The 22,668-nt window shown below is 49.6% G+C and overlaps 1 protein-coding gene across 1 annotated transcript in view; it reads right to left on the reverse strand.

The window, feature by feature from the left end:
• ATM (ATM serine/threonine kinase) overlaps positions 1-22,668 on the reverse strand; it is a 1,399,724-nt gene that overhangs the window by 571,676 nt on the left and 805,380 nt on the right. The window contains exons 31-32 of the mRNA XM_086935231.1: positions 1,435-1,599; positions 151-283 (exon numbers count right to left, since the gene is read on the reverse strand). Of these exons, the coding sequence (XP_086791357.1) occupies positions 151-283; positions 1,435-1,599 (298 nt within the window). The remainder of the gene's footprint in view (positions 1-150; positions 284-1,434; positions 1,600-22,668) is intronic.

Below are 22,668 nucleotides of genomic sequence, written 5' to 3' on the forward strand. Positions count from 1 at the left end.
TATCTTTCCGTAAAACAGCTTTCTGTGAGAGTTAGGCTGTGAATCTGGGATTGGCAATTAAGGTATAAGTGCCAAGAAAGTAAATGTAAGCTAACTGCATATTAATCATGCCTACAATAACAGTAAGTAATGTATTATGAAAATCCATACCTCTGAAATCTTTCAAAAGCTCTTTCATTTGTTCTTTGTGCTCTTCCAACTGTTTCTTTACATCATTTAGGCCCTCAAGCCTAGTCAACGGCAGTGAATCACATACACTCACTAACAGGAAATGGCTGATTTCCTGCAGAAAAATGATTGTGAAATCAAAGGTGAAGAACACAAATATCATGAAATCACATCAGAAGGTAGAGTGTTTGAGTAACTAAAGCTCCAAATCTATAACCTTCTCAGAGTGAAACACTTAATACACATCAACATGAGGATGAAGCTGCTGTCTGATTAGGAGTTGTGATGGAACTGAGTGCACATCTGATAAACACATTTCAGAGACTGCTAAACAGCAAATGAAGTGTTGAACTGTTAAAAAACAGATCTGAAGAAATCTAGCTGTTTTATACATTTGGGGTAAAACTACCTGTTAAATGGCACAAGTAATATCAATATGCTTTGACCAATAATGTATCATCTTGAGAAGAAAATATGACGCGCATTTATAGGATCCAAATTCTGTTGGAACAATTAGTGTGTCCCTCTTAACATACCTCTACCATTCCTTTATGGATTGTTATATTCATTGAATAAAAATAAACATGTAGACTGACAACAAAAAACAAATACATTGATTGATACTATGATAAGTGGAATGCAAATTGTGAAAAGAATGTAACTGATGAGAAGACAGTCTTGCTGTATATAATTTTGCATTGTAGTGACACTTTTATTGCGTGGAACATGAAGTGATAGTTGCTGCTATCAACTGCTCCAATTCTGACCAGCGCTAACATTCCAGTAAAAAACAAATCCATTTTCAAAACAAAATGCTAAATGTTAATGGGTATCGAGCAATACATGCTCTATTAAGCCACAGAATTGTACCAATATACACTTAACAATTGGGAGGCAGGCGTTTTTCAATTCTTTGTGTTTTTTTCCTCAGACAAATGCATACTTGTCTTAATAAGCCAGTGTTTAGGTGAAGGTACTAGTACTACATTCCCAGTCAATTAGAGGCAACATATTTTTTGACCTCCAGAAGCAACTGTCTTCATAAAATATGCTTCCAAAGAGAATCTCAGCTACCCAAATGATTACTGATGTTAGTGTGCCTTCTTACAACCCAGTCCTCGCATTTATGAAGATAAAAGCATTTGAGCTAGCAGCTTTAGTAGGGACTGCCCCAGAATATGTTAGTGAGTCACAGGTACATGTTTATGAAACTTCTAAAGCATGTTAACAAAATGCTGGAATATAGAGACTTAATCATTACATCACCTCCAAGAGAGAAAAGGGTCCTCTGCAGTACTTAATCCTTTGCTGGATACTGCGCAGCTCTTTGAAGATGGGGCGGTCGGGAAATGGGTCTAACAGCTTGATTGTTTGATACAGGTTTTCGTTGTCCTTGTTCTCTATCACTAAGTACTTCAACAAAGACAATACCTGCAAAGGAAGGAAAGAAACATGACAACAGCTATTTACATAAAAGCAGTAGATAATAAAAGCACTGAGAAATTAAATCAACTTTCATTATCCATAAAGGCTTCTTCTAAAAACATGTATTATAGATGGACCTCTGCAGCCCTCACTGCAAAAGAAAGCCAAAATGTTACATCGCAGAAGCAGACATCTGAGTCTTCATAGCGTCTTGCTGCAGGTTAGCACCGGGGTCTGTCATGACAGTAGCCAACCCAGGTATTCGACATTAAAGAGGAGGTCGGGAGGGACAATAGGTTTCCCAATTTTGCCACTAGACTGAACTGACCCTATGGCTAAACAGTTAATTGCATTTGATTTATTAACTTTGAGGTCTGCTAATGCAGCAAGCAAATTATCAAGTCCACCCATATCCCCAAAAGATGCGAGAACTGTTAACACTACGTCATGGACAAAAGTTTGCATTTGTGAACTGTGAGACCGGTTTGACAGAAATAGATTGTCTTATACCAGTAGGCCAGTTTCTTGCTCAAGTCTTAGTCACCAGAGAAATCTGAAAATCGTGAGACTATGATGAGACCAACACGCTTATCTTAGGGGGTACAAGGAAGGCAAATTTTCAGATATAACGGACAAAACAAGAATGAACAATGTAGAGGAACGTGATCCAGGCACCTCAAGAGGGACCCAACTGACACAGACCTGACATTGGCCCTTAATTTCCCTCCTGTGGCCTTCAGGGATCCTAAGTTCGAACAGCTGCAGGACAATAGCCAGCACAGAATGTACTTCACGACACAGGGACTACACAAAATATCCTCCCAAAGGATGGCACCCAACTACAGTGCGGTGCAGGGGAGGTAGACTTTGTCCTTATGCTATAATTTTGCCCCTCTATTAGGCTATACTGGACATCAAACAATTCTAAGATCACAACACTAAATAATAGGTCAAAAATTCGTAATCCCGAGACATGCCTACTTAGGCTGATAGTGAAACCCAAAATGCATATTTGTAAATTTGGCCACATTACTGGCTAAGTGACACATGGTTGAATTGTAGAATACACAGCAGGTTCATGTCTGGAGGAGACAACACTTGAAAAGGGCTAAAGCTAAGCATCATTAATGAACAAGTTACTTACCTTCGGTAACGATATATCTGTAAGAAACAGTAGTAGTATTAGATTCCTCACCTTAGAATATCCCCAGGCGTCAGACTGGATCCGGAAATGTTTGCGTAGCAATACCCCTCCGCGTCGTTAGGCATCGTCTCTGGCTCCGCGTCGGTCGTCGGCGTCGTCTGCGCTGGAATGACGTTGGAGTACTTAGACGCCGCCCATGCGCGCTGACGTCAGTTCTTAGACACAGCTTTTCCGCGCCAGATACGCAGAGCCATGCTAGAGCCAACACAGGTGCCAAGAAACTAGGGCCCTGAAAGGGGATGACCTTAACCCTAGGTATCAGTTTGCAGAACGGGGAGGATGGGTGGGGCGGTAAGGAATCTAATACTAACTACTGTTTCTTACAGATATATCGTTACCGAAGGTAAGTAACTTGTTCATCTGAAAGAAACAGGTTAGTATTAGATTCCTCACCTTAGAATAGATACCCCAGCAATACCAACCCCGGAGGTGGGTCTGCGACCCAAAACTCACACCAGAAAGTCCTGGAGGACGGAACGGCCAAAGAAGCCATCCCTCCGGACTACTATCCAGGCAGTAGTGCTTCGCAAAGGTGTGCAGCGAGGCCCACGTAGCCGCCTGGCAAATGTCCTGCAAATGTCCTGCCCTGAGTCGGGACTCCCCGACTCAGGGCAGTAGAAAGTTGCCCGGAAAGAACATTGCGCTCTTCAAACAAAAATCTCCTAAAAATCCCAAGAGTTCGTACAGTCAGAAATGGAGATAGGAGTTTCTCGAAGGTGGGCCCTATGGCATGGAACTCCCTGCCTATGGCTTTAAGATCAAACCAGAATCATAAAATCTTCCGGAGAGAACTCAAAACATTACTATTCAAGGCAACGGCATAACAACCCTTCTCTTTCGCATTTCCCATACCCTCTGCCAGCGCTGTGAGACCTAATGGTGAAATGTGCGCTTTATAAAAATAAATACATACATACATACATACAGTAGTGGCCGCCGTGGCCCGAGTGGAATGGGCTCGCAGCCCAACTGGAGGCTCCTTTTTAGCCAAGGAGTAGCACGCCTTGATGCATAGAACGACCCACCGAGAGATGGTCCGCTTATGCACCGCCCATCCTTTCTTCGCACCCACGTAGCCAACAAAGAGTTGGTCATCCACCCGGAACTGGCGTGTGCGATCAATATAAAATGAAAGTGCACGTTTTGGGTCCAGACGATGGAGCTGCTCTTGAATCCTTGGAGGGATGCGGAGGCGGGAAGAAGGAGGGCAAAGTGATGGACTGCCCGATGTGGAAAGCAGAGACTACCTTGGGCAGAAAAGATGGTTTTGTACGCAGCACCACTTTGTCCGGATGCACAGACAGGAAAGGGGGTTTGCAAGATAGAGCCTGGAGCTCACTCACTCTCTTGGCAGAGGTGATGGCGACCAGGAAAGCTGTCTTCAAGGTGAGAAGACGGAGAGGACAAGAGTGAAGAGGCTCAAAGGGAGCGCACATCAGGAAAGTAAGAACCAGGTTCAAGTCCCACTGAGGCATCACAAAAGGAACAGGTGGAAACATGTGCGTGATGCCCTTCAGAAAACGAGTTACTATATGGGACTTGAACAAGGAAGGTTGATCAGGCAGCCTTAGGAAGGCCGAAAGGGCAGAAAAGTAGCCCTTGATAGTGCCCAGAGCAGAGCCCTGCTGGGCAAGAGAAAGAAGAAAGAGAAGAACTTCAGAAAGAGGGGCAGGAAGTGGATCCACAGCCTTTGTTGTGCACCATGCCACAAATTTGTTCCACCGGCAGGCGTATACCGACTTAGTGGAGGGACGCCTGGCTGCCAGAATAACAGTACAAACTTCAGGAGGCAAGTCAAATGGCCTCAACTGCCGCCGCTCAATCTCCAAGCATGGAGGTGGAGACTGGACAGGTTCGGGTGGAGGACCGTCCCCTGCTGCTGCGACAGAAGGTCCTCCTGAAGAGGCAGACGGATCGGGGGACCGACTGACATATTGAGTAGCTCGGGATACCAGAACCTTCAAGCCCAGTCCGGAGCCACAAGGATGACTTGGGCCCAGTCGCGCCTGATCTTCTTCAGCACTCTGGGCATAAGTGGTATAGGCGGAAAGGCGTATAACACACCGCAACTCCACTCGCGACGAAATGCGTCGCCAAGCGAGTGCCGCCTTGGAAATTCCAACGCGCAGAACTGATGACATTGCGCGTTCTCTTCGGTGGCGAACAGAACTAACCAAGGCTCTTCCCACTGCAGAAAGATGCCTTGCGCCACGTCCGAGTTCAGACGCCATTCGTGATCCATCGAGCACCGTCGGCTGAGTTCGTCCGCCCTGGCGTTCAGAGAACCTGCCAGGTGTTGAACCACCAGGGTCACGCCCTGATGTCCCAGCCACTGCCAGAGTCGCAGAGCCTCTTGACAGAGGGTCCAGGAACCCACACTGCCCTGTTTGTTACAGTACCACATGGCGGTGGTGTTGTCCGTGAACACCTGCAGTGCACTCCCCCGGACAGAGGGGAGGAATGCCTTCAGTGCCAGACGAATCGCCCGCAGCTCCAGAAGGTTGAAATGGAGCTGGGACTCCGCCGGAGACCAGAGGCCTCTGGTCTCCGCCTCTCCCATGTGGCCTCCCCAGCCCTGGAGGGACGCGTCCGTCACAACCACGTGCTCCGGTTGGGGAAGGGAGAGGGATCTGCCGTTGACCCAATCGCGGTCCGTGAGCCACCACTGCAGCTGTCTCGCAGCGCCCTACGAGATCAGGACATGGTCGGACAGGTTGCCCTGATGCTGGGCCCACTGAAACTTCAGGTCCCACTGCAGAGCCCGCATCCGCCACCGGGCGTGATGCACCAGAAGGATGCAGGAGGCCATCAGCCCCAGCAGCCGCAGCGTCAACCTGACAGAAACCCGGGATAACGGCTGAAAGATGGGAATCAAAGCCTGAATATCCTGGACCCGCCGTTCCGGAGGATAAACCCGAAACTGAGCAGAGTCCAGAACAGCTCTGATGAAGAGGAGCTTTTGGGAGGGGCACAGGTGTGATTTCGGCACGTTGATGGAAAACCCCAGTAGGTGCAGGAGATCCGCCGTAATCTGGAGGTGGGTGACAACTGTTTGGGGCGAGCCCGCCTTCAACAACCAGTCGTCGAGGTAGGGGAAGACTGAAACCCCTAACCTGCGCAGATGAGCCGCGACCACCGCCATCACTTTCGTGAACACCCGTGGGGCGCTGGTAAGGCCAAAGGGGAGCATGGTGAACTGAAAGTGCTCGAGGCCTACCGTGAACCGCAGGTAACGTCGGTGGGCCGACAGGAAGGGAATGTGAAAGTAGGCGTCCTGCAAGTCCAACGCCACCATCCAGTCTTGCGGGTCTAGAGCAGCCAAGACCTGAGCCAAAGTCAACATCTTGAACTTCTCCTTCCGGAGGAAGCCGTTGACGTTCTGTAGGTCCAAGATAGGGCGTAGGCCCCCTTTGCCCTTCTTGGGTACCAGAAAGTAGTGGGAGTAGCAACCACACCCTACTTCTGGCCCAGGAACGCGCTCGATGGCCCCCTTGGCCAAGAGGGCCGTAACTTCCTCCTGCAGAAGTCGCAAGTGGTCCCCTGACACGCGGTGGTACTGCGGTGGCATGGCTGGAGGGGTCGCCTCGAAGGGGAGGGAGTAGCCCCTTCGGACGATTTGCAGCACCCACCTGTCCAATGTGACTGTGTGCCAGTGGAAGAGGTGATGGCTGACCCTGCCCCCCACTGGCGTCACATGGGCCTGAAAACTCGGAAGGTTTTGAGGCGGATGCTGCGGGGGCGGGTGCGGACTGGCCTTGCCTTTGACCCCGACCGCCTCTTCGGCGGTTTCCACGGCCGCCACCACGCTGAAGATTCTGTTGCGGCGATTGGCTGGCGGTCCATGTGGGGGCGCCCCTTCCTTGGCCACGAAAGAAGCGAAAGGCACCCATTTGCTGGCACGGGCCGAGAGGCCCAAGGACTTGGCCGTAGCCCTGGAGTCCTTAAAGCGCTCAAACGCGTGGTCTGCCTGGTCGCCAAACAGGCAACGGCCATCAAACGGCATGTCCAGAAGTGTAGCCTGGACATCGGCCGAAAAATTGGCGCACCGTAACCAGGCGTGGCGTCGGACCGCCACGGTCGTGGCCATCGCTCTGCCTAGTGTTATCGGTGGTATCCAGTCCGCACCGGATAGAGTACCATGCCGCATCTCGACCCTCTACTAGGGCTTGGGCGAGTTTAGCCCTGACCTCCTCAGGGCATTGTGGCAGCACGTCCGCAACCGTGTCCCACAGGATGTGGGTGTAGCGGCCCAAGAGGCATGCGGTGTTGACTGACCGCAGTCCGAGACTAAGGGACGAGAACACTTTCTTGCCAAATTGTTCAAACCTCTTGGATTCCCTGTCGGGAGGGGCCGACGGGAACGCGGTCTGGGAGTTAGAGGCCTGGTTAACCAGGCTCTTGGGGGTAGGGTGGGTTGACAGGAAGCTAGGGTCACCCGGAGCCAGGCAGTAGCATCTGGCCACGTTCCTGTCCACAGGCTGTCCTGAGGCGGGCTTGGACCAGGTGCCCAACAGAACGTCAGATAAGGCCTCATTGAACGGCAGCAGAGGCTCGTCCAAGCTTAACTGCGGTTTGAGGACCTCGGTGAGGAGATTAGTCCTTACGGCCGCTGAGGGGAGCGTAAGGTTCAAGGCCTTAGCCGCCCGCATCAGTACTATGGTATAGGCTGCCCCCTCCTCCGTAGCCACGGTAGGAGGGGAAACAAAACCAGTGTCTGGAGAGAGATCCAGGCCGCTGGCCTCCCCAAGCTCCTCTGTCCAGTCCGCTTGGTCCTGACACTCCTGTGTCAGAGGGTCCTCAGACCCCTCCCAGTCCTCTTCGTCACCCAATGCCTGGTAGCCAGGATCAACAATCGGGGCCCGTTCGTTAAAGTAGAATGTACCCACAGCTGTCTCGTACGGCGCCCATCGGGGCCGTGTCGACGGCTGAACGGGATCGATAGAAGGACTGGGGCCGGCGTCGACCGAAGTCGGCGCCGGTGGTGACACCCTTGGGGGCGGCGCCGGCGGGGTCGAAAGGGCGACCGGCGTCGACCCGGATCCGGATCCGGTCGGGGCCTGCGGCGCCAGGACCGAAGCCGCCGCCGGCGTCTGTTCCAAAGCACCGGACCCGCTAGGCCCCGGAGCCGGACCCACTGGGCCCGAAGGCGCCGTGGGGCCCGGTGGAGAAGAGAGCGACCTCATGGCCATGAGGTACCGCTCGATCTCCTCCAGCGTCGCATCTTGCTCAGGGACCCGAAGGTGTGGGGCAGGATGCGGCGCTAGCGACTTCTGCGGAGCCGCATGGGTGGTGCCACCCAAAACCCCGGCCGCGTCGGGCGCGGTCGGAGGAGCGATGACGCCGCTCCAACCTCTCATGCCTCTTACCTGAGGAGGAACCAGAAGACCGATGCCGACTTCCGGAGCTGCGGGGCTGACTGCCGGAGCTCGAGCCGCTTGCGGGACCGCTCCCGCCTAGCCTTAGACGTCAGGGCTCGACAGTCGGAACAGGAACGGTCGTCGTGGTCGAGGCCTAGGCATTGCAGACACCGGCGATGGGGGTCGGTATTCGACATCAGTCGACTACACTTCGAGCAGGGTTTGAACCCGGGCATCCCTACCGGCACCTGACGAGTCGAGAACAACTTAAAGAAGATCAAAAATGATCAAAAAAAGTTTTAGTCAAAATATGACTAAGGGGTAGAGCTTCTCCGGATCTGCGCTAGCTGGCGCGGAAAAAAGAAGAACTGACGTCAGCGCGCATGGGGGGCGTCTAAGTACTCCGACGACGTCATTCCGGCGCAGACGACGCCGATGACGGACGCGGAGCCAGAGACGACGCCTAACGACGCGCAGGGGTAATGCTACGCAAAAATTTCCGGATAGGTTTATTAATTGGCTGAATACATTTTTTATTATTATGAATTGATAAATATGTTATAATATTTATTCTGCAAATAGTATTTGTTTGTTTAAAGTGGAGTGATAGCCATCGGAGAGAAACCAGTCTTGGAAGGTACAATGGTGGGTGGTTTTGCTGGACAACCTGGAGATGTGTGTAGGGCATAGTAAGGAAAAATTGTTGATACAGAAAAAAACATGGCAGTGACAGTGCTTAATGTTGAAGTACAGCATAATGATAACGTTCTTCACCTTTGGTAATGCTCTTTCTGGTGGATACTCTATCTAACCACAGGTTCCTCACCTTGTGAATAACCACATGCGCGAGCCTGGAACTGCAAAACTGAAAAGCAGTGCTCCTGTCTGCCATTAAGTGGTACTGTGCGACTAACCGTGGACCTTGCTCTCCTCTTCAAGTGACAATCAACAGCAAACAAGCGCCACCCATGTGCACTGATGTCTGCTCCTTTCTTCCATGCCTAACGACGTGATTGCAGAGCTCCGCTGCTGTTTTTCTTCACTCTTTGAAGTGACTTTTTCAGCAGATTGTTTTCTAATGTTCAGGGGAACATGTCAACTCCAAAACCCTACAGACTCCAAGCCGAATTCAACTAGACGGAGGCTGTGCCCAGATCCCAATGTGGCGCAGACAATACTCAATCCCACAGACTCAAACACTACTCAATTAACATCAAGTCACAGACCGACACTATATGACTTTTTTGGCTGGCACTCTGACCAGAAGCAGCCAGACGTAGACTACAATAGAGGGGACAGGTAAGTGTCTGTCCCACCTTATGACAAGGATGACTGGTACGTGGACTTACAAGATGCTCTTCTTTGCCCCATAGAGCAGCACAGAAGCCCTGCTTTCGATGTTTTGAGATTTCCACATCCAGCCTGGCACCTGGAGAGATTCATAAGGTGAGGGAGTGGAATTACCCATCAGAAAAAACTTACATGTTGTGTGGTGGAGTGGAAGCAGCAATTTCAGGAGCATTACAAATGAGAATGCTAGATCTGACAGTCAACTATGGAGCAAGCAGGCCGGGTTGCCTGGCCAGCCCATGTGAGGTGCAGAATGTGTCTGCACGTGCTTGCTCACTACAGAGAAAAGGAGGATTTATAGCTTGTTTGGTGAAGTTCTTGGTTATTGTTGGCTTGGAAGGTAGGGGTGGCGGCACTGAACTGAAGAACGACAGTAGGTTTACAAAGGAGTGTTTGAAAAGACCAGGGGGGTTACCGAATATCATTTCTGATAGAGACATCTAGCTGTAGATTTCTTACTATTTGAATATTTCACAGGAGTCAGACTGGATTTGGAAACTTTTTCCATAGATACTCTGCACACCAAAAGGTGGTGCAATGTGGCTTCACACAATTGCCGTTCCACTGATGTACTGGGCCTATATAGGCGCCACTCTTGCCTCTGGAAGTAATTGATGTCATCTTGGCAGCCAGGCGTCCCTCATCAAAGACTGTATATGCCGGTCACCGAAGCAAGTTTGTAGTTTAGTGCGTAACAAGCCAAATTGACCCCCTCCAGGCCCAACTTTCCGATGTCCTGCTGTTAGTTGTATCTCTCACCTTGCAAAGCTTTGCTTTGGGCATTGTTAAAGGTTATCTTTCAGCCCTGTCAGCCTTCCTGAAATTGCCTGATCGGCCTTCATTGTTTGAATCATCAGTTGTGATGAAGATTATGGCAGGGCTTCAGCATACGTTTCCAACTTTTGTAATGCCCCTGTGGGGCCTCAATCTCGTCCTTACTTATTTAATGTGTACTCCGCTCTACATCGGTCCCCGTCAAAACTGTGTTCCTAATTGCCATCACCTCCGCAGGGCATATGAGTGAACTCCAGGCTCTGTGTGTTTATGCAACATGCATCACCTTCTTCCCCTATAACTTGATCTGTGAATACGAACATCATTTCTATCGAACGTTGTGAAGCCGATCTACCTCAGTCAGACCATCACCATGCTGGCATTCTAATCTATGCCTAACCCCTTTAAGGAGGAGGAGAGACTTCATCGCTTGTATCCAGATGGAGAGCACACCTTCTACATCGATCGTACCAAAAACCACCAAGTGGACGATCAGCTACATGTGGGGTTCACCAGAGCGAAAAAACAGGCAAGGCTGTGCAGAAGTATACCATCTCATTCTGAATCGTACTCTACATTAAATTATTCTCTGCATTGGAAAAGAAGCAGCCTCCAGAAAAAACTGCCTGTCCATTCACCAGTGCTAAAACTGCAACCACAGCTTTGGTACACGAGTCCCTGTCCTAAGCAGGCGGCCCTCCATATGTTCACAAAGCACTATTTTCTGGTCAGTCAAGTGTGCTGAGAAGGGCTCTTTGCCTGCTCGATACAGCAGAAATTTCTGGTTTGAGTCCATTCACAGCCCACCTCCTATCACGTACTGCTTTGGTATCTGTTCAGAAGGTGAGGATGTGCACCTACAAGTCTCTATCAGAAGAGCACATTATTTACCTTTGGTTACGCTCTTTGGGGTAGACACTATCTAGCCACAGATTTCTCACCAACCCTACCTGTTCTATGATTGGACTCTACCCTTTCAGAAGATCCCAAGTCTAGGAATATTCACCCTGTTCTATCAATTTGTTTTTGGGGCTCCATGTCCAGAGAAGTGGACAATTTCGAAAGCAACTGACGTTAGCAGGAGTGACACCTATATAGGCCCTGCAATCATATCCGGAGCGAAACAGCATTAGTGTTGAGCCGCATGGCACCACCTTTCAGTCTGCAGAGTAACTATGAAAAAAATTCAGGATCCAGTCTGACACCTGGGGATTATTCAAAAGGGGAGGAATCTGAAGCTAGAATGTCTACCACACAGAGTGTTACCAAAGCTAAGTAACTTGTTAATCAAGTACCATACTATTACTGAATTAGGAATCACGTTTCTAACCTTAGATGTAAAGGGTTTGAATTAAATGGCTAAGAGATTAAAGGTTTGGGAATTTCTAAAGAGAGAGGACGCTTATGTAGTGGGTCTCCAGGAGACCCACCTTTTGAAAAAATGCTGGCAGGTTCTCTTTTCCTAAATATCAGGAATGTCGCCACGAGAAATAGTGTGACACTTTAGATGCACGGAAAACTCGCAATTACCTAGGGGGCAAGTTGGTGAATAATGAAGACGGTATCTATTGGCTAAGGGCAAGGGGGGAGGAGGGGAGGTGTGAGAATTGCGGATTATCTAAATTGGAGGCAGGATGGTTTTCGGCAGAAGGTGCTGCATATGGAGGGTGAGATTTTAATTCTCATAATTAATCCAGGGCTAGAGGGGCGTGGCCGACAGCCATGCATGGCGGCTGTGTTTTAGTAGAGCTCCGGACCTGGGCTCTCTGATATCCTGAATAGATCTGCCTAATGCTGCACTAACCTGCCACAAATGGGACGACCACTGCCCGCTGGATCATTGGTCCGGCCCCCGAAACTTTTGTCGCTGAATCGGGCAGTGCTGGCGCCTGCGGCCTTCCCGCCGCCTGTGAACCTGAAGAGGCCCGATGCCGGTAACAAGCCCGCTGGATTGGGGAGACGGGGCTGGCCCTAGCGGGGACTGCCCTGCACCCTGGGATCAACGGAGGCGGCCGACTACACGGAGGAGTGTCCCTGGGCCAGTCACCTACGTGAGGACCAACAAGACCGGGTGAGGTCGCGAGTGGCATCCGCACTCTGGGCGCAGTCCCCCTGGGGTGGAATCACGCAAGCGCTGCAGTCTTCAGCAGACGCGCTGGTAATCAGGTGCTGTTCCCGACTCGGTGCGCTGCGGCGATTCTTCCCCCCCCCTCCTACTGTGAGGATGATTACACACATCGGCTAAGCCCTCAGAAGATGCGCTTACCTTCGCCTGGAGAGACGGTGAAGTCCCCTGAACTGGCCCAGAGCCTACAGGCCCTCCACGGCATCTTGCACCTAATAGTGAGGGCCCGCTTGCTGCTCGTCTAGATTGGTGCTGGCCTGGTCGGGGGTCACCCGGCCATGAAGATCCGGTGGTGGGCGCCCGGACGGCAGGGACGAGCCCCAACGTTGGCGAACAACGCGGTGGTGGACGGGCCGGATGTGGCTGTGTGTGCCGGCCGTGCGTGATGAGGGCCCCCGGGACGGATGCATGTAAGCCCCTGGGAGGCGATTGTGACCTGCTAGTGACGTGTTGGGAGCAGCGAGTAGTGCCTGAGTAGTGTGGTGACTACGTGGACATAAAATTGATAACCCGTCCCATACTCGGCTGGGAGACACACTTGGCCCCTGCTTTACGCATCTCCCGGAACGCCCGCATATTGATCTGGACGGGGCGCCCACACATGTTACACAGGGAGAGCAGCCAAGAGAAAGTACTGGCGAGCTCCTATACACTACCCGGCGGTAATGGGCCGCAACTGAGGGAAACACCGCCGGACCCAGCGCGGACCCCATCATGGCGCGGATGGATCTCACTGGGGTCTCACAATTGCCCAGCTGTGTCCAGCCTACTGCTGAGCAGGAACCTGTAGATAAGCTAGACCTCATCTTGCAGGAGGTAAGGGACTCGAGGAAGGCCATCGAACAACAAATTGGAGCACTTACCACAGGCCTCACTCTGCTAAAGGCAGATCACGCAAAACTGGCGGACAAAGTGAAAGATAATGCGATGGCACTTGCGGACCTTTCCCCGCAACAAGCTCAGAACACGACGATGGTGCAACAACAAGCCAATGGCCTATTAACTCGAGTAGAAGATGCGAAGAACGGACAAGACTGAACAACATCATCGTCATTGGCCTGCCGGAACGCTGTGAAGGGAGCGACACGGCGTCATACATGGAGCAGTGGTTCCGTGACCACATTACATCGGAGGTGCTCTCCACCCAATTCTGTGTGGAACGTGCACACAGGATACCAACTGGTCAGCCTAAACCTGGCGCCACAACCACCCCCACCCCCCCACCACAGCCACTCATTGTCCGGCTCTTACATTATAGAGACAGGGACACCTTGCCGCAAAAACAGAGGGAGCTGGGCCAGATCACTTTTGAAAATGTGCGCATATCACTGTGCCTGGACTACACGCTTTTGGTGCAACTACAGCGCTCTTCATACATGGCCGTGAAGAAAAAACTGAGAGCTCTGAACCTTAAATATACTCTCCTCTTCCCTGCTCGTCTAAAAATCATTTATGCCCATAAGACGTATTTCTTCGAGAGCCGGGAGGATTTTGAAGAATGGCTGGAGGTAACAGAACCCTTGGAGGCTGGGGACAACGTCTCTCAGAGCACTCCAGGTGGCTCCGATCATGCGGACCGGACGGACGTATGTCGCAGCAGAAGGATACGTGGGAACATTCGACAACCTACCCAGACATCGCAACAACAACGCCAGGGTAAGGAGCAGGCGCTCATAGCGGCCGTCACTTTTCGTTTACCTGCACTTGTGGAAGACTCAACCTCTTCTGAAGAAGATCGGAACAAATCGGACACGGAGGGTAGAGTGGCTTTCTTTCCCTCAGTAACCCCTCAAACGGCGGATGGACTATTCGACTGAAGTTGGTATGGTGCGGCTGTTCACATATTGACTCTGGCCAATGGTATGATACCTTAGTTGTCCTCTGATAATGTATATGTAAGCTGAAGCGTTGTGCTATGTTATTTACAGCGAATACACTTTCTTGAGCTTTTCGTATATGTGATGGAGCGTGACCCTCACTCGGTAGACGGCGTTGGCGATTTCCCCCAATCAGCAAATGCTGTTGTAGCACAGGGTGTTGTTATGTTCACTGTGTTTAGTTTCATGGTCAGGCATAGTTTCTTGCCCGGACCGAGTATTGGGGTTTCTGGGGAGGGATGCGGTCCTTTATGCCTGAAGGCCCTAAGAGCGCTACATACAGTCACATATGTGCCTTGGCCCAACCGTGGGGTCAATAAGCTATCCCAATGCATACACTTAGCCACTATAACATAGTAACGTGGAACTTTAGGGGACTGGGATCCGTACAGGAACGCCATAGAATACACGCCCAACTCTAGCGACGGTAGGCGCAAATAGTGTATTTGCAGGAATCCCACATGTTACAGCTAGAGGCAGCGAAACTCCGCAAGAAGTGGGGAGGGCAAGTGTTCACCACTAGTTATTCGGGGTATGACCGGGGGGGGTCACGATCTGGGTCTGTCATGGGGTACCCTTTATGCCGCTGGAACACCGAATTGATAAACAGGGGCATTATATATTTGTGCGTGGGTCACTGGATGGCCAAATAGTGGTGCTAAGTAGCACATATGCGCCGAAAACTGATCAGGAACAATTCCTTACCACCCTGAACCTAGGATTGACTGGTTGGGAAGCGCAACCGTGGATTACAGGAGGGGACTACAACATGGTTATGGACATATCCTTGGACAGGTCACACCCCCCCTGTGGGCGGACTGTTGGGTCCTGTGTGATGTGTGGAGGATGCGACACCCAACGCACAGAGAATACCCTTTTTATTCTCCTGTTCACATGCTACACACCAGAATAGACAGGATCTACTGTTCAAATAGTATCGCAATGCAAGTCACGCACACTACTTACCTTGCCAAAAATGTTTCAGACCACAACCCGTTGGAGTTGACGATTACATGGGGCAGGGTACCTACCCTGGTGCCCACCTGAGGGTTATGGCCACAAATGCTAGAAGATACAGTGTTTCATACTGCCATGGTCCACACTATTACACATTATTTTCTTGAAAACAGTAACACAGCTTCTAATGGGAGGTGTTAAGGCAGTAGTGCGCGGGAGGGTCATAAGTACAACTGTGGGTGCCCGACAGGAGGTTAATGATTCCCTCATAGACACTGAACGCAAGATGGATCGCTTAGAACAGGAAGCGGTGTGCGACAGGGAGAAACAGGGGCCGCTCCAGGAAATTCGTATACAACATGCGGAATTACTTGAATCACTACGCAACATAGACTATCAGCGATACACACAAAGAACCCACACTGAAGAGGACTGTGAGGAGGAGCAGGAACCGGACGGAACCCGGGGTGTGGACCGGAGGGGTATTTCTGCCTTCCCATCACAGGAAGACCCGGAACACATCATTGCTCTAGTCTCTGAACGACTGAAGGGGGCGGAGACACGCCTGATTGCAGAAGTGAGGGGGATAAGAGGACCGAAGGAGGAACGGAAGGTGTGCAGCGTTGGAGGCAGGAGAGCCGAGCACCTGGAGGGCGGAGAGGAGAACCAACGGAGAGAAGGAGGACGAGCAACGCGAGGAGAAGGAGTGACGGACATCGTAGGACCATCGGAGGAGAGAGCGGGGAGCCGAGCCGGACCATCAGAGGAGAGAGCGGGGAGCCGAGCCCGGACCATCGGAGGAGAGAGCGGGGAGCCGAGCCGGACCATCGGAGGAGAGAGCGGGGAGCCGAGCAGTGGGCGAGGCGAGTGAGCACCAGAGCCAGGGGAATGACCTATACACCACGTGTAAACCCGGTGAGACGACAGGAGGAGGAGACGCCCCGGGTCCATACGCCGCGGTCCAAGGAACGGGCCGTGGCTACAGGCAAGTGCCTTTACAAGGGGCATTTTAGTGGGGTGTGTGGGGAGGCGGGAGGTAGGGCATTTGATTGGTGGGGTGTACAATTTTAATGTTCCTCACAACCCGATCCCCACATTGACTGGTGAAGGTAGCACGTACTAAAGAGGCATTAAACGTTTACTGACCCCGACCTTGGCATCCTCTTATCTTCCCTTCCGAGACCCAGAGACCCAGGATCCCAGACACCTGAAACCAAGCAGAAACACAGACCACTTGACCCAGACTATGCAACGAGGAAAACCAGAGACCAGTCTGCCAAGCCCCGAAGATCCTGTTATTTTCCTCCCTTTCAATTTTCTTTCGGCTGACTGTGAAAGCCTTAATAAATACCTCCAAACAAGAACAGAACCCGTGGTTTTGGTATTTTGCACCCCGTTTGTCCCTAGATCCCTACACGGACAAATCTGGGGCGCAGTTGGCTAAAATAATAAAGGACGACCCCCAGGCACTGGTGATTAGTACGATCACTACCTTAGAGGGTAATACAGCGTACACACAACATGACATTAACACAGCATTCTACGTCTACTACGGCACACTTTACGGCAAACCCGCAGACCGTTTGGACACACAGATAGACGATTTCCGAGACACACTGACTTACCCACAACTGATTCCGGATGCACTCAAGGACCTTTCAGGCCCAATTACTAAAACTGAAATAAAAACGGCAATCAAGGGGCTTCCCTGTAATAAAACTCCTGGACTGGACGGATTTCCGGCAGAATTTTATGACGCCTTTGGGGATTCACTCATCCCCCATTTGGAACTCTTGTATAAAACAACATTTGAAGAAGGGGTATTGACACAATGGCACAGGCTAGGGACCCCACTGACATGGCAGGCTACCGCCCATTGTCGCTCCTGGCAACGGAATATAAAATCCTTAGTAAAATACTAGCAAATAGACTCCTACCATTCCTACATAAACTGATACATGTAGACCAAACTATTTCAGAAGACTACATTCTCTCATGTCTGCCACCCCAACACACTTCTCTCACGCTGGATGTGTGTCACTGGACCTTCGCCAGGCATTCTATACACTGGACTGGGGCTATTTGGTTAAGGCACTGGGCAAATTTGGGCTACCGGAAGATTATCTTAAATGGCTCTGTCTATTATACCAAGCCCCTATGACTCGGGTCCGCACTGGGGGCCATATATCGGATGCTTACCCGATTTTCCGTGGGACCAGACAGGGGTGTCCATTATCGCCACTTTTATTTATAATGGCGCTGCAACCCCTGGCTATTAAACTGAGGGCGGAGGTACAGGACCTAGGTATCCCGTTCGGAAACACTATACATCTTTTTTCAGCCTACACGGATGACATAATCCTATATGTCAAAGATCTCTGCTCAGACTTAACGCCCATGGCAGAGATATTCGCTGTCTTTGAAACCAGATCGGGGCTGGTCATTAACCCGGCGAAATCTCATGCTTTTTTTCTTCCGGGAACAGCCGTTTACCATGATAATTCCCTTCAGACCAGTGGAGATACAAGTTGCCCCACAGACTTTTAAATACCTGGGAATACAGATGTACCGGGCACCCACTGATTTATTTGATGGCAACTTACACAGGGCAATTAGAGCCCTCCGGGTTAGTACTGCCTTCTGGATTACATTGCCGTTGTCAGTGATAGGTAGGATAACTATTACTAAGATGGTGGTCCTCCCGAGACTCCTCTATTACTTTACGAATTTGCAGATACTACTCCCACAATGTACTTTCAAACTTTTAAATACCTTTCTGAATGATCTAATTTGGTGGACCGGCAGACGGAGGATTAGAATCAAGAAGCTCCAACTCATCACGGCCAAGGGGGGACTCTAGGTTCCTGACCTAAGGGCCTACTATTATGCCTACCAATTGCAATGGCTCTGCTTCTGGACGGCCGGACGTAACCTCCAGGAGATAGGTTATACCGAGTGCGACAAAGCAACGGGAGCCTTTAACATGCTGTTACAACCGCGTTGTAAACTCCCCCATCAGCTCCCTGCCTTATTACGCACGGCACTGCAGTGCTGAAAGGTGGCTCTCCTCTATACAAACACGCCCCCTGCCTATGCAGGCAACATTCCACTAGTGGGTATACCTTTGGCTGCTGGACGTATTACACACCGCACTATTGACCCCTGGACTAACGCAGGTGTAAGCATGGTTTCAGACCTGTTCCACGAAGGTCATCTGTTAGATTATGATAACTTTGTCAGGAAATCGGGGGTACCAGACCATTTATATATCCTGCATGCAGCAGTAATGCAGTATGTGAAATCACAGTGGGCCCGCTTACACGTGAACCCGATACACATGAATTAGTCAAACTGTTACATTACATGGGACGGGGCAGACACTTGGTGAAATGGCTCTATACAGAGATTCACACACATGCTGGTATACCCCTCACCCAATTACGAGATGCTTGGTCGGAAGACATTGGACGGGCCCTGGAGAAGGAGTGGGGGAAAATCATAGAACACCCTAAGAAAATCACTAGAAACGCAAAATTTAAATTTATCCAGGCCATGGTCTTCCACAGGGCCTACCTCACCCCACACCGCTTGGACAAAATGTTCCCACAAACTCAACACCACTGCCCTCGATGCTATGCGGAAGGGGTGGGAATAGCACATATGCTGTGGTCCTGCCCTCACCTGAGGTGTTTCTGGGTCTCGGTGAGAAGGCTAATTTCTGCTGCAATACAAAGGGGCATCGCCAATACTATGGAGGAATGCATTTTAGGCCTACATGAATCCCCCTTGAAGCACAAATTACAGTTCCGATTTGCCAACCTGTCATTGATCCTAGCAATAAGGGCCATCACCATGCATTGGAAACCTACATATGTGGCATGGCAAACTGATCAGGTGGGAAAGTGTGGAAAGGTCAGCTTTAAGGCGTGAGGAGGCCAGAGGTCATAGCTTTGGAGTGGGATACAATTCTAGAATCCTTAAAAACACAAGAGGTGGATGTGGTGGAACCTCGTTACAACTCACAGTTACAACTGCGGACCCCATGAACCTATATAGTACATGTTACTGATGATTATGTATGTTTTTCTTCATTGCTAGATCCATATACAAAAAATCTCTACGAGTGATATGTATCTTCGAATACTTATGCCACTGTTGGTATTAGACCGTTTCCATCAGTTGACTCTGTGTAGACAGCCTTTTTTCTAGGTTATTTACATGTGCTCAATGGACGGGAGGAATTTATTTGTTGTGGAAGTTTTGTTTTATTAATGCAGACAATGTCAATGTATGGTGACATATGCAAGCCCAATTTGGAGGACATGAATAATTGAACACTGCCATGTATGTCCTGGACCGTTTTTCCTTTATCGAACCATACCCTTATCCACCCACCGGTGCAGATAGTACTGTTGTGAATACTAGTGTAAGGGGTATGGCATCCTAATTTGCGGCACAAATGTAAAGAATATATGTAATTGCTACAGCCACGATTTGGGGAACCCATCCTGAAAGTCTGTGATGGATAAGATTGTGTTGTGTTGTACAATATATAAAAACTGCTAATAATACTCTGTTTTAAAAAGAAATAATTCATCCAGGATTAAACAGGTCTGGGCATTGCAGTGTCCCTAGTGGGGCTGCAGGAACATGTTGCAGAATTTATATTGACTGGTATCTGGAGAAGGGAAGGTGATGTAAACCATAACAATAGGACATCCTTCACGACAGACCACATTATAATATCAGAGGGGCTTGAGTAGCAGATAAGAGATTGGCACCATTGCGCGTGTTCATTCAGCAGCCTCAGCCTCACTGGAACAGGGGATGACTGGTGTTGGAGGCTGGTCTGATACCTACTGAGAAAGGTGTGTAATTTTTGATGGGGCTGAGGTGACTAGGTGCACTAGAAAATACAAGGAAAACTATGAGTACTGAGGTTAGGCCTGCTATAAGTTGAAACACCATGAAAGTAGTGATCCGAGGATGGATTATCTTGCTGGCATTGACCGCTGGAAGGGAGCACTTTATAATGAGACAGAAACTTGAATTAGTGTGGCAGAGATGAACCACATGGCTAATGTATCTGGAAGAGCCTTTACAGATATGTAGAGGGTGAGGGGTTAACTTACAGTACTGCTGGTGAATTGGCCATAGAAAATAGGAGAAAAGGGTCAAGCTGGATGGCCAGTTAGTTAGAAAGTTAAAGGTGAGGGAGAACAGGTGTAGGAAATATTGCTAACTAAAGAGATACAGGAGTCATATTAGAGTTCAAGTACACCAACCCCCCTCACCGACTATGGGCTGCTTCAGAAGAGGTGGGAGTGGCAGAAGATTATACAGAAGTTTTGGCCAAGGTGTTTCCCCTCAGAATAACACAATAACAGGAAGAAGAGTTGGGAGCTATAACAAAGGACAGATTGTGTAGCGATTACAAGTATGAAAATCATTAAAGCCCTGGGATGGAACTTATTCCAGAGTGAATTCTGTAGTACGTTTGGTGGTCTACTTACCACTACATCTCCTATGGAAATAAGAAACCAGTTATCCATCTATGTTGGAGGTGGATGTGAGTTATTCATATATAGGGCACAGACTCTGCACAACCTGCATCATACCATCATATAGCACTCCTAAACCTAGCTATTATGATCTACATGAAGATTCTTGCCAAGTGGTTAGGACTACTCCTGTGCTTGGTGATGAGCCCAGAAAAGGCAGGTTCTATAAAATATATACTAGGCTGTCCTTAATATTAGAGAAGTATCACATCGGTCAGAGAAAAGAACAATGCATAAAGAAAGAACAGTTGTGGTGTCACTAGATAATTGAAAAAAGTATTAAGAAAGTTGCAGGACCCTGAAGGCACACTGGAGAGGTTTGGTTTATGTATGTATTTTATTAAAAAAATAATGGTAGGGTATGCAAGGCCTTTGACAAGAGTGGCAATATACAGAGTATTCTCTTATACCTCCAGGGTAGTCAAGACAGGGATGCTTCATCTCACCATTTTAAGGGTTGTGGCAATGAAGCATTTTGTTACAGAAGTACATTACCATACGGGAACCAAGGGCTCACTTTCAAGCCCAAGATGAAAAAGTTACTTATCTTTGGTTACAATCATTCTTGGGGGCACTGCAGATTCCTCACAATTTGAATGTCCCAGGCATGAGGTGGGATCCAGAAATGTTTCAGTCGCTCTGCACGCTGGTTGGGGTGCTGGAAACAATGCCTCCTTTAAGTCACTGGGACGATAAAGCGACCCCAATGGCACCCAGATATTAATTTCTCATCCATTCTTTCTGGGCCTTAGAGGCCTCTGATCACATGGACCTCCTGGGGACTATGGGGAGACTGACTAGTCTTCCCTGATTTGCAAGCCATTAAAGACTGCAAACTGGCATTGGAGGACTAGATAGGGGGTGGCGATCAGGTGTCGCTTCTTCGACTGGACTCTGCAGAGGCTGTCGGAGCGCACCATGCAGGTTGAGGCCAGATGACGATGTTGCCACCCTACGCAAGATCCTGGCTCCTCGAGGAGGTATTGTCATTGTGCTTCATTCCGGAAACAGCCCACCACTCCCTGGTGTCCCCTCTACCAACTAGAGTGCCCCTGCATCCTATCATCATGAGGGTCCTCAAATATGCTGACAGGGACACCATTCTCACACGTACATGCTGAAAAAAAGAGCTAGTCTGTGACTCCACCAAGGTTCTTCTGTTCACTGACTACACTTTAAAACACAGCAGCAATGTAAATCCTTTGGCAAGGTTAAACAGAAGCTCAGGCCCATGCACATTTCTTACATACTTCTTTTCCCGGCCAGATTGAAGGCTATGGTTGGACAGCAAGAGGCAGCATGGGATTGAGTGGAGGAGCGGACACCTCTCCGGCATCTGATGGACTGCCAGTTCGACCAACATACTATACTGTTGGAGATTGGGGGAGAATCTTTCTGATCAGCTGGAATGACACTGAGGAGGGGGAGGCATAGACATCAGCGGTAGAGGCATAAACTGTCAGATGCAGTGGGATCAACGCACTAGTTTGTCAGACTGACAACTTGATGAAACTCTCAGTGACATCTCCTTCAACCACAATATTGCTGCAGACTGCAATTGACTAGTTCTTAACTTTATCTGCACAACAACATGGAACTCGCACAAGCCTATCTGCTAATCTACATCTAGGTTATGTTTAATGGCCAACAGATGCTTAATTTTTCAAAGTGTGGAGTGAAGGATGTTTGGGGAGTTTGGTGGTCGTGTGTGTTTGCTCCTATGCAGCTCAATGGGACTGATACAGAGATAACTCTCATTGTTTCTTTTCTCCCATGGCGATGGAGGTAAATCAAGTCCTATATAGTGTGATCTCCTGGAATGTGAATGGGTTAAACAACAAAATTAACAGGGGAGCAATTCTCCTTTGGG

This window comes from Lissotriton vulgaris, chromosome 8, assembly GCF_964263255.1.
Source record: "Lissotriton vulgaris chromosome 8, aLisVul1.2, whole genome shotgun sequence".
NCBI lineage: Eukaryota > Metazoa > Chordata > Amphibia > Caudata > Salamandridae > Lissotriton > Lissotriton vulgaris.